Source organism: Propithecus coquereli, unplaced genomic scaffold, assembly GCF_000956105.1.
Source record: "Propithecus coquereli isolate 6110/MARCELLA unplaced genomic scaffold, Pcoq_1.0 Scaffold175, whole genome shotgun sequence".
Classification (NCBI taxonomy): domain Eukaryota; kingdom Metazoa; phylum Chordata; class Mammalia; order Primates; family Indriidae; genus Propithecus; species Propithecus coquereli.
This window is the reverse complement of record NW_012142190.1, coordinates 2551321-2572040: the sequence shown is the minus strand read 5'-3', so window position 1 is coordinate 2572040 and position 20720 is coordinate 2551321. Positions and strand designations below refer to the sequence as shown.

The following is a 20720-nucleotide window of genomic DNA, read 5'->3' as shown; positions in this document are numbered from 1 at the left end:
AAAAAAAAATCATAACTTACCTATGTCATTTCTCCTTGATACGCCACTTGCATTCTCCAAATCCTGTATTTTAAATGAAAGAGAAAAAGATAAATCCCATCACATAACAAAGCTGGCAATACACTGAATAAATGCATGGCATGCATTGCTGCTTTCCTGAAGAAGTGAGACCAACACCTGCGGGAACAAAGCAGCAGGGAGTGACTTCTGCATCACCACAGACCTGTGCATGGGGCTGTGCCTTTCTCACGTGGTCGTGGGCAAGTCACTTAATTGAACTGAAACTCTTTCCTCCTGTGTAAAGTGAACGCTTAAACTGGTTGATGTTCTCGGAAGGATTCGCTTTACAAACCTTGTAAACTATCAGGCATTTGCAAACATCAGAGAGCCTCAATTCTGGCCGGTGTTCCTCATGAAGATGAGCTCTACCTAACTATTGTACTTACCAGCTTTTGGGCTCAGACACACTGTCATCTAGAACGTTACCATCATGTCCTCTCCTACCTATGAAGTAGCCCTAGGGGCCTGCAAAGGGCCTCAGAGGAGGTCAGTCTACGGCAGTCTCCAGAATTCATGAGCGTCTGTGTTAGCGGTGCCTTAGTGTGGAGAGCTCCAGACACAGAAATCTGGACGTGGGCATAGAAATTCCTGACCCTGACTCTGTCTAATCCAAGGGAGAAACTCTCAAAAGATTTCTTTGGAAAGGTGCAAAGCGTCAACAGCTAAATCTGCCATTTTCATTGTCTTCTCTGCAGTTGAAGGAGGAATTTTCTCCCTCATTGCCTTTTTCTGCTTTTAGCAGCCATATGCTATAATTATGACAATGGGACGGTGGCAGATATCCTTCAATTTTCCTCACAGACTGCAACATGCAATGTGGTCGTGAGCCTTTACCAACAAAACCTGGAGCAGCCTAAAAGCCAAAAGATGTATCCACGAAGAGATGTGCCCCGTAAGAAAGCCAAAGGGACTGTGACGATGGACAGGGAGGAGAGAGGGCTAAACACAGTGGAGTGACCACCTTCAGTGGCACATTCTGAAATTACCTTTGTCTCAAGACTGGAAATGCCACTAAGTAGAGAAGAACCCATAGTGACATGCTGATCTGTTAGCTCTCAGGATCAAGTGACACCTCACTTCATCCTGATAAAACATGTAGCTTCTGGAAGAATCCACTAAAAAAAGACTCAATTCTATTCTCTGAATACGCTGAGCCGAAGCCAGGTTATCGCCCTAGGTCAGCTTGTGTGGACTCCTCATGCCGTCCACCCTCTAAACACCACTCTTGGCTAGGAGGACGACCAGACAACTTGCTCTCAGGGAAGGAGCCGGCTTCAGCTCTGGAGGCGCCACTCGGCTCTCACCGCCAACCTGCTGCCTGCCCCAGGCCAAGCCGCCTTCTCCTGGGGAAGCCACCGCTTTGGCTGCCAGATGAGGCTCATGGAAAAAGAGAATTATTAGATCTAAAACAGCATTGGAGATGATTCAATCCAATACACCCCTTCCATGAATGAGACAACAGAGGCTCAGAAAAGATAAAGGATTTTCCCAAGGCCCAGCAGTCACTCCAGCCACAGAAACAGGATTAAATCCCAGGTCTCCTGACTCCTTCTTCACAGTACCACGGTAACGTGTGCCCAGCCTTCCTCCTGAGATGTTCTCTAGGAAGTACGCGTCATTAGATGTGAGCATACTTTGAGAGTAAGCTAAAAGTAATATCGACAACAAAAGTCACCTTTATCAACAAGTTGAAAAATGAAAAGTATTTGGAACTCTGTAGCTCCACACTGAGCAACTTAAACAAGCTACAACAACAACTGGATTTTTTACCATATTCTTTGTGAAATTAAAGAAAAGCAACCAAAATTATATATCTTTCTATTTGTTATTAGCACTGCAGCTCAGACTGGCTGACACAATAGCTAGGAAATGATTAGCCATTTCAAAGGGCTCAATTTGTAAACTGTAAAAATTAAACAGCCAAGGAACCGTTGAATTAGGTGAATTGAGATGGAACCAAAATGGTCTTGACTAATTTCCCCTTTGAAAAAGAAAATTAGACGAAATGAATGAATTAACAGAATACTTAAAATTCTGTCTCCAGCTTCCCTTGTGAAAAGGCTTAGTTCTTCCTAAGAAGAAGAAAACACGTGGTTTATTTCATTATTTCTGCTGCCACATGTTTCTTGCACTGACTACCAGTATCAATCAAAATGTGCTCACTGTCAAAGTTTTGTAAGTCAACTGAACTGCTACTCAGATCTAAAAGAGATTTGTTCTTAAAGCATCTAACCCACAGACAGCTCCTACCCCAGCCGGGAAAAGACATAACCAAGTCACCCTTTGACACAGATGTCATTTTTTAAGCCACAAAGTCACCCTTTGACACAGATGTCATTTTTTAAGCCACAAAGTCACCCTTTGACACAAATGTCATTTTTTAAGCCACAGTGGATTTAAACATTTGCAATCCATATATGTAATGCTTAGTTTTTAAGTTCTTCATTAAAAGAAGACAAGACATAACATCCTCAAAAGAATTTGATATGAACTCTTTCAAGAGGAAAGGGAAGTAAAACAGAATCTTCCACCCGGCCATGACTATCCACCACCACCTTCCAGGTTCTGAATAAAATAAACAGGATGTGTTCATCAGTGCACTGAGGTGTACGTATGAGGCCTGGGCCCTAATTCTGCTTCCATCACTTGTTAGCTCAGGCCTCAGTGTCCACAGGAATAGGAATAATAATTACAAGACCCACCTCACAGGGTTGCACTGTGAGTTGAATGAGATGGTAAAATGCTGTGCACAGTGTCTGCACAAAGCAAATGCTCGGTAATCACTGGCTGCTACTTTTTCTATCACCATCATCATCACCTACTACTTCATATGAAGGCAACTACCAGCACAAAAGAAATTTAACTGATAAAAGCAGTTAAAAAGCAGGTCTATAGTTTCTCTTTTTGTTTAGGTAGAACATATGGTTTATGAAAGTTTATATAAGACATTTCTTGTTGTCTTATCAGGTAAACATTTAAATAGGACCTGGTACAGTTCTAAGTTGTCACACACACACACACACACACACACATACAATCTGCAAAACAGCCCTTTGAAGTAGGTCCTATTACTCCACCTTACAGATGGGGAAGCTGAGGCACAGTGAGGCTTACTAAGTCCCACAGCTGGTCAGTGGTGACAAGACGAACTGCGGCACTCTGATTCCAGTGACCAGCTGCAGCCTTATGTCACACAGGCGCAGTGGAACAAGCCACTGTGGGATATAAGACCAGGCAACCCTGCAGGCTGAAGACAGGTACGTGGCCATGGCAGAGGCAGCACCTGTGGCCTGGAGGACGATCCTGCAGGGGCAGGCCCCTGATAGCTGTCGCAGATCAGAATCCAGGACACTGCCAGGCACCAGGAACCGGGGAAGAAAGCCAGGCCCAGAGGTCAGGCCCCAGACAGCAGCACACCGGGGCACCAGCACACTGGATCCTGATGACAGGCTAAACCCGAGGCCAACCAGTGAGGCTGCACATTGTCTAGGAAGAAACCCAGCCCCCAGTAGGGCTGCCCTGCGTTTGACAGACAGCCTGCCCGGGGCCCCTGACTAAGGCAACCCTGTCGTTTCAGGGCAGCAAAGACAGGGCAGATCCTGGTCAATTCTGCCGTGAGTAATGAACTAATAATAACTGAAAATCCACGTTATTATTCAGAGCCTTAAATCCTATCTCTGGGTTCATCTAAAGACTTTGGACAACTTTGGACAAATGGATTCTTCTCCATCTCCTGGTCTCAGGTATGGTACGCAGCAGACATTTCATCACTGCCTCTCCTCGTGGCTGTGTAGCCTACAAATAGATGTAGTCCATGAGTGTTTTAACCCCTCTGCATGAAAAATGACACTAAGACATAAGACTCACCTTATCTATCTCTGTTTATATTTATGTATGTATTTAAAGCAAAGGATATAGTTCTCATACTTGAAAACATGCACTAAAATTTTAAATTCATTAAACAAAATTTTAATTCCCTTGTAATAACCCTTAGGGAGCAATTCAAATTCAACACAAATGATGCTTATCATTGTCAAACACACATATTATAATGCACAGGCATGTGTAATATGAAACAGTTACCATGTGAAAAAATTCAAAGATTCAGAAAATTTGGATTCTAACTTTACCTTTTAATAATCACGTGACCTTGGTCAAATCACTTAACTTCTCTGAGGTTAAATTTTCTCTGTTGTAAATAGGAATATGTGCTTTGCTTAGCAATAACAGGATCATTGAGAAGATCAAATTAAGTAAAATGTATGAAAGTGCTTTACTAACCACAAAGGGTCTTAAAATCATAAGAAATTATTATTATCATTTCCCCTGTGTAGGACTCCCATAGTATAGTTAGAACAGATACACTCTGTTGATGAAAGAAAACATTCTATTAAAAAATGCTTTTATACCAATTGTGGGGTAAAAAATAGAGCCTACTGAGTTTTAATTAATACAATAAAAACAACTGATATTTTAAAATATTGCTTCTCTTTCTCATATGCTAAACTGATCTAGTGCAAAGCCCAACTAGTAAACCTGTATAGGAGGCTCCTGAATGCAACCAGTGATGAAGCAGCAGCTCTGAGATTTGGACAAGTGTTGCCCTCTCTCCATCGGCCCCCAGGCCTAGGTTTCTGGCTCTGACTGCACAAGGGGTCTGGCAGCACGGTCACCTCCAGGGTCCCCAGCATGCCCTCTCACATGGCACCACCTTCAAGGTAACAGTCATCAGCTTCATGTGACCCTGTGAGATTGCAAAATTCTTTCACAAATTGGGAAAATTAAGCCCAAGGTTAAGCCACGATACGACTGGGGAAAACTATGGCATCCAAACAAGATTGCTAAAATGTCTAACGCTATGTCAAAACACCTTTTTTCTTAAAAAGACTTTAAAACCTAGAGGATCTGCCTTAAGGATTCTTTTTTTAAGCAAGTCTATCTATAGGTTGCTGTTAGGGCTTCAAAGTCTATGTTGACCAAAATTATATTAATTCATATAACCAAAAAAAAAAAAAAAAGGAAACACCACAACAATTGAAGAATGAAACCACTACAGTTCCCATTCAAGAAAATATGAATAAATCTTAGAAGGGAGGAGTAGATTTCATCATCAGAATTAGTACCTGAGACCGCGTGACCTCTTTCTTTATATCTTCAGAAACCAAAGCAAAAGCTGGAAAAAAAAAAAAAAGAAACATTTTCACATTAAAATTAGCAATCCAGGTTCGTTCTCACATTCAACAGTTTTTGCTTATAATGAGGAAAAAAAGATACTTTAACAAGACACGTTTTGCTCATTTTTAAGCAGCTGCACTGCTGCAAACTAGTATTACTGGCTTTCTTCATCTCAGACCTAAAATTATTCATCGACACGAAGCCAACATGCTTAGGCTACCAACCAAAAGAAACAGTACCTCAAACAAATTAAAATCTATGTACCGCTTGCATCTACAGATATAAACTACACAATAGATGTATATAAAAATACTACTTCTTAGAAACCTTAATTCTGGTGCCTTCTTGAGCAAAGGAGAATTCCTGAGAATCCAGAGGGAAGAAGTACAAATTCCCACCCTCACAATCACTGCCAAAGCCTGGCAGGCAGCAGAGCTAAATTTGGAGCGAGTTTTTTCTTAGGGGCTGTGGGGTTAGAAGCATGGTGCAGATACTGCTAGCAGCCAGCACAGAACCACACAATGTCCTAACAGAACCTACCAAGGCAACGGGGCCAGGACAGCAGGGGAGAATAAAAATGACTCCCCACTTAGGATGATTTAATGTTTTCAGTCAGAGCCCATAATAGACAAAGATATCCCTAGAGATACATGTAAGGTCTGCATTAAAAATAATAGCAAAATGACAGTAACACTTTGAAAATTAAAGCAAAAGGATAAGCCAACAGGAGGTTTAACAGAACAAAAAATAATACCTTAACCTTAAGTGTATTTCACCTGAAGAGCTAAGAGGAAAGCATTGCATGGAGTTTGCTGTCTCCGATTAGCATTCCCAGGAATAAATGGGCCATGCCACAGAGCAGTGCTGTACTGACAGGGTCAGAGAGGCAATACCACGGAACAATAATGAGTGTCAGCGGCAGGGCTAGCTGGGTGGCAGAGGAGACCCTACTCAGACCAGGAGACAACTTCACCCATTCGGATTCCTTCTAATTCCTTCCCCATCCCACCCCCAGACATACACTGCCTCAAATTCTCCATTAACATTTGCTCAAAGGAAATAATCTAAAACATGCTCACACTAAGAAGCAAATGACTAACATAGTTTAACCGTTTCCATTTCCAGAATGACATTTCGAAAGGCAGGGTGAAACTGAAATGTAAGCCAAGGGAACCTCAATGTGAGGAATTTAGATAACAGCAGACATGACGTGAAGCCCCCCGACACCACTGCAGATGAAACAGGGAATCCTCAACGCCACACCCTCCTCCTCTGCCTCACCTGCTTCACTATCCTCCAGAGAGGGGGCCCCAACCTACGGTGAGTTGTATAATTATTTCATTGTATATTACAATGTGATAATAATAAAGTGCACAATAAATGTAATGCACTTGAATCAACCCGAAACCACTCCCCCTTCCCCGTGGAAAAATTGTCTTCCGTGAAAACGGCCCCTGGTGCCAAAAAGCTTGGGGACTGCTGCTCCAGAGCACTGATCAGCCACTGACATCAGACATGTTTAAGTATATCTATTACTTATCTTATATATCAGTTTGTGGTAAGCTCCATGAGGGCAGGAATATAGTTTTATTTATTGTTTGCCCCCACACCAAGAACACAGCTAGCACCCAGAAGGAGCTCAATATATATTCATTGAATTAATGAATGAATGCAAGTCTTCACTATGGCCCTAGGGTCATACCACTTAAGGACTGCCTAATCCTTATCCTGGACAGTGTTATCCCAGAAGAGTGGAGGAGTTTAGTGTGCCTCAATTTATTTTTACCAGGATCTGAACCATTTTCTCACTTTTTACACATATATACACACACACACACACACATACACGGGAAAAGCTAAGCCCAAATGATGCATCACATTCTAAGAAGAAAGGAGAGATTTAACCCCAAATGCCATTAAATTCTGCTCCTTAGTTCTTCAATTTTTTTGTTTTGTTTTATTGTATTTACCTCCAAGCTAACATGCATGTTGAAAAACCTCAAGAAGGTATGAAAAATAGAATTATTTAATGAATATCATAGTTGGAGGTTGCAACACGTTAACACAGCTTAGCACCACAGTTCCAGAAAACAGAACATTCTGAGAACTTGCAGGATATAAAAACTGTGGTCAAACTAATACATGACTTTGATTCAAAAACCCATCTCCCCAACCCCAATCAATTCCTAATTCCAAACACAGACAAAGATTTCCGAGTTAGAATTTCCTCTTTCATCAAGTAAAATAACTTTCTCAATTTAGCAGGTTCAGTGACATCATCTAATAACCAGTGTTTACTTTCGCCTCAATTTTTTGCAAGGCCAGAAGGCTACATGACAAGGGAGAGTATGTGAACACAAAAGCCACCCAGCCCTTAGTACAGACTGTAGTGCAGGAAAGGTGTCTTTATCTGGTACTGGTCCTGAGAATTACTAATGCATCACCTTTCATAAGTAAGCAGCTAGTATTATCTGAAAATGTAACTGTTTACAGTAGGAATTACACAGAAGGAGCATATTGCCAACAAATCAAGTGAATTCCACAAACCCTGCTTGTCAGAATCAAGACACCATTCCTTTATTCAGACAAGGCTTAACTGAACTGAAGTTAAACTATATTCTAGTTCTATCCCAAAACACAAGGACCTGGAGTTAAAATAGCCTTTAAAAAAACAAAAAGCCTGTCATTTCTCCCCATCACTCTGCTGTGAAATTAAAAACTCCTTTTTCCCATGATAGATATAAATTATATACTATTTAAAGCAATGACATAAGAAATGCATCAGAGACACTTTCAGTCCTAAGAGCAAATCATAAGGCAAGATAATCCTCATTAGACGAATACTAAAAATAAAGTGCCAATTGGTTTTATCTGTACATTTCCATAATCTAAATAAAACAAAAGAAACCATCAAGGAACCAAATGTATTTTGAAGGCACAGAATATGCTATACCACTAATAAATCCAATCTTAAAATAATGAGTCATTTACAGAAGTCCTCCCAACAAAATCCGGGCTTCATCTGCCTGTCGCCTTCAACAAGCAGGAGTGCGAGAAGGAGGGAGGGAGGGAGGGAGGGACAGACTCCCTCCTGCCTCAACCAAGGGGCACACGGGGCAAGCGTGGCCCTCTGGGGCTCAATGTTTGCTGTTTGCTTTCGTACTAATTTCCAGATTTAGCAGAGAAAAATACCCTTGAAAACTTGGGCTTAGTGCATTAATGTGCAGTTGGAGAAATATTCCAAGGTAAATCGTGCTTTTCTATGTCAAATTGTTGTTTACAAGTAATTTTCCCTTTTCTGTTTTCAACATGAATTCTAGTAATGGCAACAGGGAACTATATTTAAAGTGCAAATCAGGGCAGGCAATAGAAATTGGACCTTTTTCATGATAACTTTAAATAATTCAAGCCAATGAATGTGTTAGCACACCTATACAGGGAGATAAATCAAGATTTTACAGCTAACCTGGGACTAAGATTTCTAGGCCAGCTTAAGCCCCCGGGTGCAAGAAAACTGGCCCATAATTAATTGCACTGCATTTGAGCAATGCTAATTAACTCTTTCCCTGTTCCTGTGAGGGGCGAGCATGCCTCCTAACTTGATCTTGTTCCTATTCTCCTGATCCATCTTCCCAAACTCTCCCCAGGGGCATCTATCATAGAAACCTGGTGAAACACAGAGACAAGGAACAGCTCAGGAGCAAACCACCCCCCTCGGAGGGCACAGCCGGGTGCGTAAGCGGGGCATGAAGCGCTCAGCAAGTAGAAAGCTCAGTGACAGCTGCAGTGCCACTGTCAGTCTGGGCAGTGTCTGGGTGCCTGTGCCCTGCACACAAGCCAGGAGGGAGGGGACAAAACCCGGTGCCTGTGGCTCTGCCACCCAGGCCACAGCTCACAAGGACACCTCCTAGAAGCCATGCAGCTCAGGCTCTCTCACTCCTCCCACCACACCCCGAGGAAGCCTTTGGGGACTCACTTTCTATCCTGCGACCTACTTACAAAACACGTCCCCAGCGCGGCAGCTCCAGCCGCCAGCGGCTCCCTCTCCCTGGAGCTTTCCGGATGAGTTCCAGCTCCAGGACTCACGGCCCACAGCCAGGTTCCTGCCTCGAGTGACTGCTTCAAAGACGATCTGTGGCAGCAGAGGGGACAGAAACAAACGCACCCACGGCCCAGCGACAGGGGTAGGGCCTGCCTCTCCTTCATCTTCCTCAACACACCCACTGTCCCTGCAGGAGTGGACATGCTGGGCAGGCCCCCCACTGTGCAGTACCCCCCACACCAGAGGACAGGGGGCCTGTCACATACGTGGGATCACAGGACAGGGCCAACCCACACGGGCAGAGACACCCGGCGGGGGGGACTGGAGTGGGGACCTGATGGGGGGAGTAACAGGGCAGGGCTCCTGAGGGCAGAGTGACAGGGCAGGGACAGGGACCCCTGGGTGGGGACTGACAGGCCGGAGAAGAGGATGAGGTTGGCAGGGGCCAGCTCAGGAAAGGGGCTGGTGTTGGGGCATCTGGTCTTTTCTGAGGGCCAGGAACAGCTGTGTGAGGCGTTCAAGGGGGTGATGCCACACTGAGGTGAGTGGCCAAGACAGCTTTCTTGAGGTTGTGTGTGGAGTGGCTGCAGGGGGACAAGAAAGGACTACGGGAGTCGGCAGGGGCGCTCCAGGCCTGGGCAGGGTGGCAGGAGCCCCGCGCTGGGGCAGGGCGGGGGGCCAGTGGAGGGGAGCAGAAGCTGCAGCCTGGGGCAGATCATCCGGGAAGTCAGGGCCTCTGAGCTCTGACCCCAGTGACCGGGAGGCTGGAGTGACAGTCACACGGCAGAGAATAAAGGAGGTGGCAGCTGTGTGAGGAAGCTCAATTCATCTCCGACATCCTGAGGATACTCATGGGGAGACATCCCACGGCAGCCTGGGGCCCGCTGTGGCCGGCACAGAGGGGTGAGATGACAGCGCCCAACATGGGCGTCACCACCGCACACAGGAGCTGAGGCCGCACCCTGGACATGTCACCCAGGGCAGCGTGTGGGGCCAAGGATGGGGCAGGGGAACCCCCACTGCAGGGACAAAGTGCAAAAGCGACGAAAGGAATGGCCAGGCAGGGAGAAGCAGGAGAGAAAGCAGTTGATTAAGGAATTTTTAAGGAATTCTTTAAAGGAGTTTTTCCAAGGCCCCCTCTCCTTACAGCTGCATGGGACAACAGAAAGACACAGCAGTAGGGGACACCCGGGCCCTAGGCCGGGCTGGACTATGAGAAGTCCTACAGCACAAGGTCAGAACACAGCGCCTACACTCGGCCCACCTGGGTTCAAACACAGGCTCTGCCACCTAGCTCAGCAGCCTCTCCCTTGGGGGGCAAACGGAGCAAGAACCAAACGAGCTGGTGTAGTTCAGGTTCAGAGCAGCACCTGGCCAACGCTAAACGCTACAGAGACTTTACCAACCAGCACACTCTTAGGAAAAGAGATCTGCTTATGGGGAAAGATGCCAGCACCATTCTGCTACCTCGGCAAGTCGAGAATTGGACAATATTTGGGGTTAGGGAACCCCTATCTCAGTAGTCCCATGGGTTCTGCAGCATTGACAAAGCGACGGAGCCAGCGCAGAGCAGTGAGGAAGGAGCTGGGCCTCCCACCGCGGCATGGCAGGAGCATTGAAGACTGCTACTCCTCTGAGCCGCAACCCACTCAAACTTGATCTTCTCCGTCTGCAACTCGTCTCCTGTTGTATCATAGATGTCAAAAGGAAAACGGAGTTTGGAATACAGGTTTTTCCTCACTTGGCAACCAACGTTGACATGACCGATATATTGGAAGGGCAGTAAATGGGAAAAAAATGGATAGGAAATAACTATATATATTTAGGAGAAAAAGATCATTTCCTTCTTTGATTCATATCTCATTTAAACGATCACTCAGGATAGGAAACCAGAAAACTACAACTCAGAGTTTGGGGATGAGATTCAACCTTCCCCCCCACACCCCACACATGCATGTTCCACAGCCTAAGTCACAGGAAGGGTCAGAAAGCCCCTGGTCACACTGTCTACCCCACAACACACCAAAGAGGAACACAGAGCAAGTATTCAAATACACACAAAATAGCACTTCGTACAATTCCTTAAAATTGCAAGCGTACTAGTGAACAATTAACTATTAGGCTTCATTTATAAAAATACAATTTACGATTGACTTTTGAGTATCTTAACTTTTACAAAAAGTGGACTTTCCTCTGTCAGTACCACTCAATCCATGGCATCACACCAGCAGTCCCCAACCTTTTTGGCACCAGGGACCAGTTTCATGGAAGACAAATTTTCCATGGACTGGGGGGCGGATTTCGTTGGGAGGGTTGCAAGCTCAGGCGGTGATGCGAGGCCCATTTCCTAAGAGGCCACGGCCATTACCAGGCCAGAGCCTGGTAACGGGGACAGCAGTATGCACAATCTGAGACGCCCTAAGCCTTCAGGAACTTACTTGTATATTGTCCAAAAACCTTTGCTCAAACAACTCACTGCTCTAATTTTTGAAACTCATGCTCTGCAGACTACGGTCCCTCCAGTAGCATTTGAAAATCTGCCAAATGATGCTGGAATCAGAGAAAGACTCTCCTTAATTTGAGTTCTGGGGTCTCCAGTTCCTTCCCAAGTACACAAAGCACCGAATTGATAAGCACTAGGCCTCAATGCCATATTTTCCTCTCTCCAAAACAATCCCCTATTTCATTTTAAAGACAAAGCAACAATTGATCATCTTTATATTCTACAGATGTTCACAAAAATCACCCAATAACAGTCCCAGGTTTTACCCAGGCTTAGAGCGGCCCAGGCAGGGTTCCCACACCCGCTGCACAGACAACTCACCTGGGGGCCTTGTCAAAAACACAAACCCACAGGCCTCATCTCAGATCTTCTGAATCAGAAAATCTGGAGCTGGAACCCAGGAATCTGCATTTTAACAAACAGGGGCTTCTTTAAGACACTGAGATGATTCTCATGTGTGCTGCAGTCTGACAGGCATTGGAGTGGACAGCTAGCCAGGAACTCAAGGGAACTGAACACAGCTATTTTCACAACAGGCCTTGGCCATTTAACTTCCTTTACTTCATTCATCTCATAAACAAAGAACAAGCTCCCCATAATTCCCCTCGAGGATTTGGAGAAGATAAATTCAACGTGATGTATAAAGAGCCTTGAGCTTCTTACGGGAAGCAATGATATAAACTAAAATATATCATCTTTTCACTTCCATAAAATATTCTTTTAAGAGTGAAAATAAGTTATATCTCTAGGAGAAAATGGTATTGCTATACTTAAGATACATTCAAATCTTATTTAATGATACTTAAACTCATTTTTTCCCTAAACCTGCAGCTTTACAACATGCAGATAAAGACTGCTTTCTTCCCCAACTTGTACCAAATCTTTGGTACACATATACTTTGAGTAAAAGCTTAAATATAAATTTATTCTGTCAATCAAGGCTCTTTTCCTAAAAAAGAAAAGAAAGAAAGGGAGAGAAGGAAGGAAAGCAGGGAGGGAGGAAGGGAGGGAGGGAAAATGGCTCAGTGGCTCACACCAATAGTCCCATCTACTCAGGAGGCTGTGGCAGGAGGATCACTTGAGCCCAGGAGTTCAAGTCCAGCCTAGACAATATAGCCAGACCCCATCTCTAAAAAAGAAAACAAAAACCATTAAAAAATGTACTGAAATTGACAACCTAGGATAAGGACCCCTAATACCTCCCCAGTCGACCTCTCCTCTGTGCTTCAGACCCAAACATCTAACTGCTCACTTGATGTGGTACCTGAAAGTCGCACACGCACCCCGAATTCAACTTGTCCAAAATAACTTCTCAGCCTGACTTCCCCATAAAAGTCAAAGAACATTTCAGAAAAAGTCTGGATACTTAATGCCACAGATATACACTTAAAATTTACGACATTTTATATTTTGTCATGTATATTGAACCACAATGAAAAACATTTTTTTATCTAGTCCTCCCCCATTAGTACCTAAGTCAGTAAACAGCACGACTTTCCAGAGATAGTGACAGAAATCGGTGACTCATCCCTGTCCCCACCCTTTCTCTCAGCCCACTGTACCCAATCGATCACCAAGACTTAGAGATTCTTAATCATCTCACACCTGTTTGTCCCCAGCACAGTCCCTTATGCCCACGCTGGCCCCTCCTACTCCGGTTCCACAGGACAACCAGAGTGAGCTTCATACAATGGAAGTCAAATCTAGCACTGCCCCCTTACAGCCCTCTGAACGCTTCTCGCTGCTGGAAGGCCACAGCACAAAATCTGTCACCTAGTCTGCAAGGACCTGCCAAACCTGGCCCCACCAACCTTGCCGGCCCCTCTCGGAGATCCTCCGGTCCTCTGTCCTTTCTCCACCTGACTCCTTCACCACCTGCCTCCAGCCCTCGCTGGGCAAGCTCCCTTCCTCTGCCACTTAACTGATTTTTGCCTCCCCTGTAGGTCTGAGCTCTGAAGTCACATCCTCTAGGAAGCCCACCTTGAGCTCTTACTCCATGGTTTCTCGACCTTGGCATTACTGACATTGTGGACCCAATAATTAATTGTTTGATGGCAGAAAAGGAGCTGTCCTGTGCACTGTACGATGTTTAGCAGCATCCCTGGCCCTAGATGCCGTAACACCCTCTGCCAAACCAGCCCCTGCAAAAACCAAAAAAATCTCCAGACAGTGACAAACATTCCCTGAGGTGCAATATCGTTCCCTGCTGAGAACCACTGCCCCAGACCAGCAAAAGCCATCTCGCAGTATCCTGAACAGTTCTTCCACTGCATTTAGCAGAACTGTAATCAGTTCTGGTGTCATTATTGTTTAATATCATCTCCCTTCTAGACTGTAAGCGCCACAAGGGCACAGACAGACTGTCTTGTTCCTGCAGTATCCCAATGCTTGACACAGTAGGTACCCCACATTACTCTTTGAATAAGTAACAGACTTTGGGTAGTTTTTCCTTTTAATATTACTGTAAAATTAACATTTTCTAGTAGTTCAAATCAGCACCTACACGGAATCAGGTTTCTTTGGGAAATTGCTCAGTGACTGAAACTTTGAAATCATGGTAGCAAGAGAGACCTCAATCAATGAGTCTGAGGACACCCCTGACACTCACCGCAACTTTTCCTTTATCATGGGAAAGGTGAGATTAACCTATGGGGACTCCAGTATATTGTTCTCAAGCAAGAATCTATGGAATGCCAAAGATGGATTACACGTAGTGCTACAAGAGGAAAAACATATAACATTTGCAAATTCCCCAGAAGGAGTACCTCTATGCCTAGGAATCATGCTTGCTTGCTTTATAATGTGTCTAATAAAAAGCAAAAAACCTGGTTCCAAATAAGGCCAATTATTAGGACTTGCTCGAGTACTGGGCCCACAATGTTTGCCTCTGAAGAGGTTAACAGAAGGGTCAGAACATCTCTTCCCCAACCCGCATCATGTGGAGCAGAGGCTCTTTATCCCTCTCCACCCCATCCCAGGCTTGCCTGTGGCCTGCAGGCAAACTCCCCTGGGTCAAGTCCATGACCAAGGAGGCCGTGCCAACTTGGGGGTCCTAGGCAACAAACGATCCATCCAGAAGACTGAAATCTGTGCCAGTAATGTCTGCATGCTGCTTACGAAATAAAAAAGAGGGTCTTAAAAACTCAAAAAACAAAAACAACCTGGAATTAAATCTGATGCTTGGTGTCCTAAAATTTCTGACTCACTGCAATGAAAGGAATCTGAGAAAGATCTGGCTCAGAATGAAAAATCATCCCTAATTTTGGCAGGTGGTAAGAAATACAATCTCGGCTTATATAGAGAAGAGACAGGGATGCAAAAAAATGGAAGCTAATACCTATTATTTTACCAATACCATTGGTTCAAATAAGCTTCTTCTATCAATTAGGATTAGGCTGGGCTGCATACAGTCTCATGCAATATGTTTGGAAACGGGCGATCCAGGGCCGGCCTGGCACTCCGTAGCCACCCGGCAACCAGGCTTCTTCTGTCATTCTGCTCCACCATCCTTACTACTGACTTCTATCTTCAAGGTCACCTCATGTCACAAGATGGCCACCATGGCTCCAGCCATCAGAGCCACATAAGAGGCAACGAGAAGGAGGATGAAACAAGGCAAAAAGGCCGGCATCCCAGCTGGGCCAGCCACCTTGGATGAGCTTTGCCAGGAGCCCCACCCAATAATTTCACTGTCTATCCCTATTTGCAAAAGCTACTGAGAAATGTTTCCCATTGCCACCACCAGCCACCACTCCTCCACCTTTCCCCTGAACCCTGGTTATATGAGTTTTATTAAGAAAAGAAGGGACAAAAGGCTAGTGGGTAGGCAGTTAGCAGTCTCTGCTACAATGGAATCAATATGTTAAAACTTTAAGAGACAGCGAAGTCCTAGTATTTTATCTAGCTAGTCCATGCCTCCCATTCATACAAGAAAACTGACACTCGAAGCCACTAAAAGCTACACAGCTAATAAGTGGTGACCTAGAGGTTTGAATAAATCTTCTTATTCTGAACTGGTGCCAGGCGTTAGAACTGAACTTGCAGTGAATTTTGTCTGTATATGCATATAAGTTTAAAATAAATTTTCTATAAAGACTTTTCTCTAAAAATGTAAATAAATATGATCCAGTTTGTAGGGAAACTAAAGTATACAGAGTCAGACCAATCTCACGTAGGAATATTTAGGGTATTTATAAACATCAGGATTTGTTCACGTGCTTCTGCTATCCTGCCATATTCTGTTTCAGCAAGATTGGGAGAGGATCACTAGTGGGGACCACATCTCTATACATGCCGGTGCCCTTCCCCTATCATCAAATCAGAGCTCAGTAAAAGCTACTCATGATTTACTTCAGACCTAGAGGAACACAGCCTCCTGTCTGTACCAAACCACGAAAGCCAGTTCACAAAGCCCAAATGTCTCACAGGGACCTTTTAATGCGTTTTATGTCTTATGTATTGTGCTTATCTGACAACTTCACAAGGCTAACAGACATCTCTAAAAATGTGTTGACATTTTAGTTCATTCTGAATGTCCTTCAGAGTATGTATTATCAAATTTGGACAGTGCAAATATTCCCTTAAGGGTTGTAAAAAATAGATGCATATGGCAATACAAATGTGCATGCATTTCAGCCTATATATTCAACATATTATATACAAATATTATACCCCCAATACAGGATTAGAAAGTGCAATGCTATAAATAGAATGCCAATTTCAGTTACCACCCGCCCATTTGGTTAGTTGCAAAACTTCCAGGCAAGCAGCCAACTGATGCAGCCAGGAGTCACCTAGTCAATTTCCCAAACCTCCAGCCTCCGGTTTACCCAGCCCTGATACCCAGCAACGCCTGTTTCTTCCACTAAAGCAGATCACCAGCCAAATTCAGCTGCTCCCCATCATCAGGCATAGCCTTCTTTGCCCCAGGTGCCCTAATACTTTTTTTTAATGACACTGTTGCCTAATTAATCATGCATGTGAACAATTAATTACCAACTAATCTCACTCGATTTTCCCACACTTACTGAGTGCCTATAGTTGGAAATACCATGGGTACACAGAAGCAGCGAGCAATATCCTTATCTGACGAGCTTAAATTCAAATAAAAACCGGCTGTCAAAGTTCCGGTGGGCTAACAAAAGCTGTGCGCAGTAACGCCACGTCTTTTCCTAAACCGCACCATTCTGCCATCTCTAAAAATCTGAAATTACTGCCTTTTCACAGACCGGAAACACAAGTAAGTCTGGGTTTGAGAACAACATAATAGTCTGAAAAGGGAATAATTTTTCGCCCAAGCATTCAAACTTGAACAAATCTCATCATGAAAGTCAATCACAAGGATTTGGTTTTTTTTTTTTACTTTTATCACATCGTTTTATGACAAAGGGTGCAATGCCCTGGTGAGGAGAACGGAGGGAAAACAGGAACGGGCACTAAGGCAGCAGGAGCCCCGCAAGCACTGTTCCCAGACGTGTCCTGCTGTCCCCAGCGAAGACTCAGGACTTGAGAAAGCGTCCCCAGGCGTCGCCCGCGCCACGCCCGCTCACACTGAGGCCCCGCGGGCACCCCGGGTCGGAATCCCGGAAGGGCTGGTGCCAAGCTGGCCGCTTACCTTCGGGGGCCAGGCGTGTCCGGAAGGCCCCGCACAGGGCGCGCGACAGCGGGGCGCCGCCTCTCGCCCCCGGGCCGGGACGTAGGAGCGGGCCGAGCGGGCGGGGGCCGGGGCCCGGCGGCCAGCGCAGGCCGGCAGGACGCGGGCGGAAGGCAGGGGGGCGGGACCGCCGTCCTCTCACAAAGTTTCTCGCAGTTGCACAGTTGCTCCGCGCTTCCTGTGGGGGTGGGCGCTGCGCCCTCGCGCTCCGCCGCCCGGCCCCGGCCCGGCCCCGGCGGAAGGAGGGGAGACCGAGTCGGCGGCCGGGCGGGACGGCGAGGACCCGGAGAGCGAGAGGGGCCGGCGGGCGCGCCCCGGGTCCCGGCGCCGGGTCCCACCTGGGCGCCGCGAGAGGGCGCTGCTGCCGGCGCGTGGCGGCGGGGACCGGACGGCGGGACGCGGGCGCCGGCGGAGGGCTGGGCCGCCCGGAGCCTCCTTCCCCGCTCCGACGCGGACGCCGGCGGCTGCGCCCACGAAGCCCACGCCGCGCCCGTGCGCGCCCGGCCGCCCGCTACTTACCCAGGGAGCAGGTGAGGAGCGCGAGCAGCGCCGGCGGCGCCAGGCGGCTTCCGCGGCGGGCGGCTGGCCGCATCCCGGCGGTGGAGGATGCGCGCCCCACCTGGGCGCGGGGACCGGAGACGCGCGGGGAGCGGAGCTGCGCCGCTGCTGCCGCCGCCCTGCCGCCGCGGCTGACCCTTCTCCGCGGCTCCCCCTCCCCCGCGGGCTCCGCCGCGCCATCTCGGGCCGCGCCCTCTGGCGGCCGCGAGCGGGAGCGCCCCTGTGCGCGCTTCCAGCGCCTGCCGGGCTCGCGGCGGGGGCTGGGGTCCGGCCCGACGGGTGCGAGTGGTGGTGGCCGCTGCTCTGCCGGGGCAGCGCCCCACTTCCAGGCGTCTGACCTCTGCTCCCTATGGCCCCCAGTCTCCACCCCTCTTTCCCTCCCTCCTGACCCAGGCCCCATCCTCTACCTTCATGCCTGTCACATTACTCCGTGCCCCGCTTGCTGGATCTCCAGCCTCAGGTCAGTAGTTCCCTCTTACTACGCCCAAAGTCAAGGGAGAGTGGTCACTTTTCCTCCCTGCTAATGTACCATCTGCTGTAAAAAAAAAATATACATATATATATATATCAATAATTCAACTCTTAATATTGTTGGCACCAATGTTCTACTTTGATGAAGGTGTTTTTAATCAGCTCAGCTAATTTACTTAGTATCCCCTTTAAATGAAATTTGGCCAACAGCCTAGGCCTGGAATTTGGCTTTTAATAGAAGTTTGTGTAAATGTAATTTTAAGTGTTTACCATAATGGAAGAGGGAGGGTGCAATTTTATTCAAAACATGTGATAAAAATTAATTAAATTGAAATACAGAGACATGGGGAAGTTTCATCGGGAGGGACCTTCCTGCCCCCACAGGACTGTCCAGGGGCTGCCTCCCCAGCCAGGCAGAGTAATGGCCCCGATAGGGAACTGGCCCTGTCATACCTTGGTAGACTGAAGAGGGAAACAATTACAAATGCAGAACTAGAAACCCCCTGATGGTTCCGTACTCCCTTGTGCCTCCCCCAAGCTTTGACTTATTTCTGTCTCCAACGAAGTGGACAGGACCAAGTGCTCCTTCCCGGCCTGAGTATAGACTGTGACCTGAAGGCAGTGTCCATGTTTTCATTCATATTTAGTCATATTTTTTGGATGCCTACTATGTGCCTACAATTTTGCTTAGTACCCTAGGAATGCCAGTATCTTCCACTTGGACATGCAACATTCACCTACTTGTTAAACGTTTAATAGGGACCATTACCATGCCCCAGGAGTACAAGTAGGATGTGGGGAGATAGAGTAGTGAAAGCTGAATAAATGTTGGCTTGAGCCGTATAAACTTGAATACCTTTGAGGGGGCTTTGCTTCGAGCGCATTAGGACAGTATTGTCGTTTGTTCATGCAGTAAGTGCTGCAGTATTTTTTATAGAAAGTCTGGAGACAATGGCTTTTCTCTCTCTGTGGTTTATGTTGACTTCTTAAAACTGAGAACTAAATATTTCATATGTTATCCATTTAGTGCAAATGTAAATAGTACCATTTTGTTCCATTCACCTAAAGTTTGTCATCTCATATCAATACCATTTTGATGGGACAAAAAAGAAACATAGAAATCCTTCCATTTCATTTTTTTTTTTTTTTTGGTCAAGCTTTTCTAATTTATGCTTGACTGCATTGATCACTTTTATCCTTCTTAGGAAAATTCTAAAACCTACCTGCTTAGTTGAGAGTTCTAGATTGTTTCTAATTTCCAAAGCTGTTTAGCTTTCTTCTAAGAAGATATTCCTTGCATATGTTAATATTAAACATTTCACCAAGATGTGTTTAATAAAACTAATAATTAAGCAACAATTGGTGTTTAATCAATGTTTTCATCAAAATTCATCATGTTAGAATTTTACTGTGTTCCAGAATGAGGTGTGGAAATTTGAGCCCTAAACACAATGGCAAGCACACAGTTTTAGTAATAAACTTGCCCTGGCATTCTTCTCTCCACAGTAGACATAGATAAACGGCACATTACAAAGCTCCATAACTCACATTTTAAAAAGGATTGCCTTTCACTTCCTCTAGTCGTATGATAAATGGACTTGCTGGGAGTTCTCTCTCCCAATCAGAAGTTGAGAGCATTTCCTAGAGCAAACACACTCCCACTAAGGACACTAAAGGTATCTGAAAAGGCAATGCTTGCCCCTGTAACACCAAGTGTAAGGGGACAACTTTCAGTAGAAAAAAATAAATCTCATGAACTCTAAGATAGTGATGAGAAAAAGAGCAGGCCATGGCTTCACTCACCTTAATCCCAGCTGTGACCCCCCATGCCGGCACCTGGAACTTTCGTTGTTGAGGGGCAGGGGGAAAAGCTAGAAGCCACCACTTTTTGGGGGGACCTTTTCGCAACCTGATTAAAACAGGCTGGTAATTTTTGAAAGAATTTTCTAAATACTAAAAGAACATAAAGACATTCACAAAACTATAGATAACCAAATAATCTAATGAACAAGTTCCAAACAGATGGTCTCTGATCTTGTAACAACTATAGGCCCAAAAGGCTGAACCCCCAATCCCTCATTCAGCTGATGGGGAACTCCTTTTAGCTGATGTACTCTTTGCTTGGCTCTGGAAAAGGTATTTTAAAAAGCATAAAACAAGGCCAGGCGCGGTGGCTCACGTCTGTAATCCTAGCACTCTGGGAGGCCGAAGCGGGTGGATCGCTCAAGGTCAGGAGTTCTAGACCAGCCTGAGCAAGA

General features: G+C 45.8%; 1 protein-coding gene across 1 annotated transcript in view; it reads right to left on the bottom strand.

The window, feature by feature from the left end:
* B3GALTL (beta 1,3-galactosyltransferase-like) overlaps positions 1-18118 on the bottom strand; it is a 100806-nt gene extending 82688 nt beyond the window's left edge. Inside the window, exons 1-3 of the mRNA XM_012642135.1 lie at positions 17953-18118; positions 5184-5233; positions 21-63 (exon numbers count right to left, since the gene is read on the bottom strand). Coding sequence (XP_012497589.1) covers positions 21-63; positions 5184-5233; positions 17953-18025 — 166 coding nt within the window. The 5' untranslated portion in view covers positions 18026-18118. The remainder of the gene's footprint in view (positions 1-20; positions 64-5183; positions 5234-17952) is intronic.
* Between the last annotated feature and the right edge of the window lie 2602 nt (positions 18119-20720).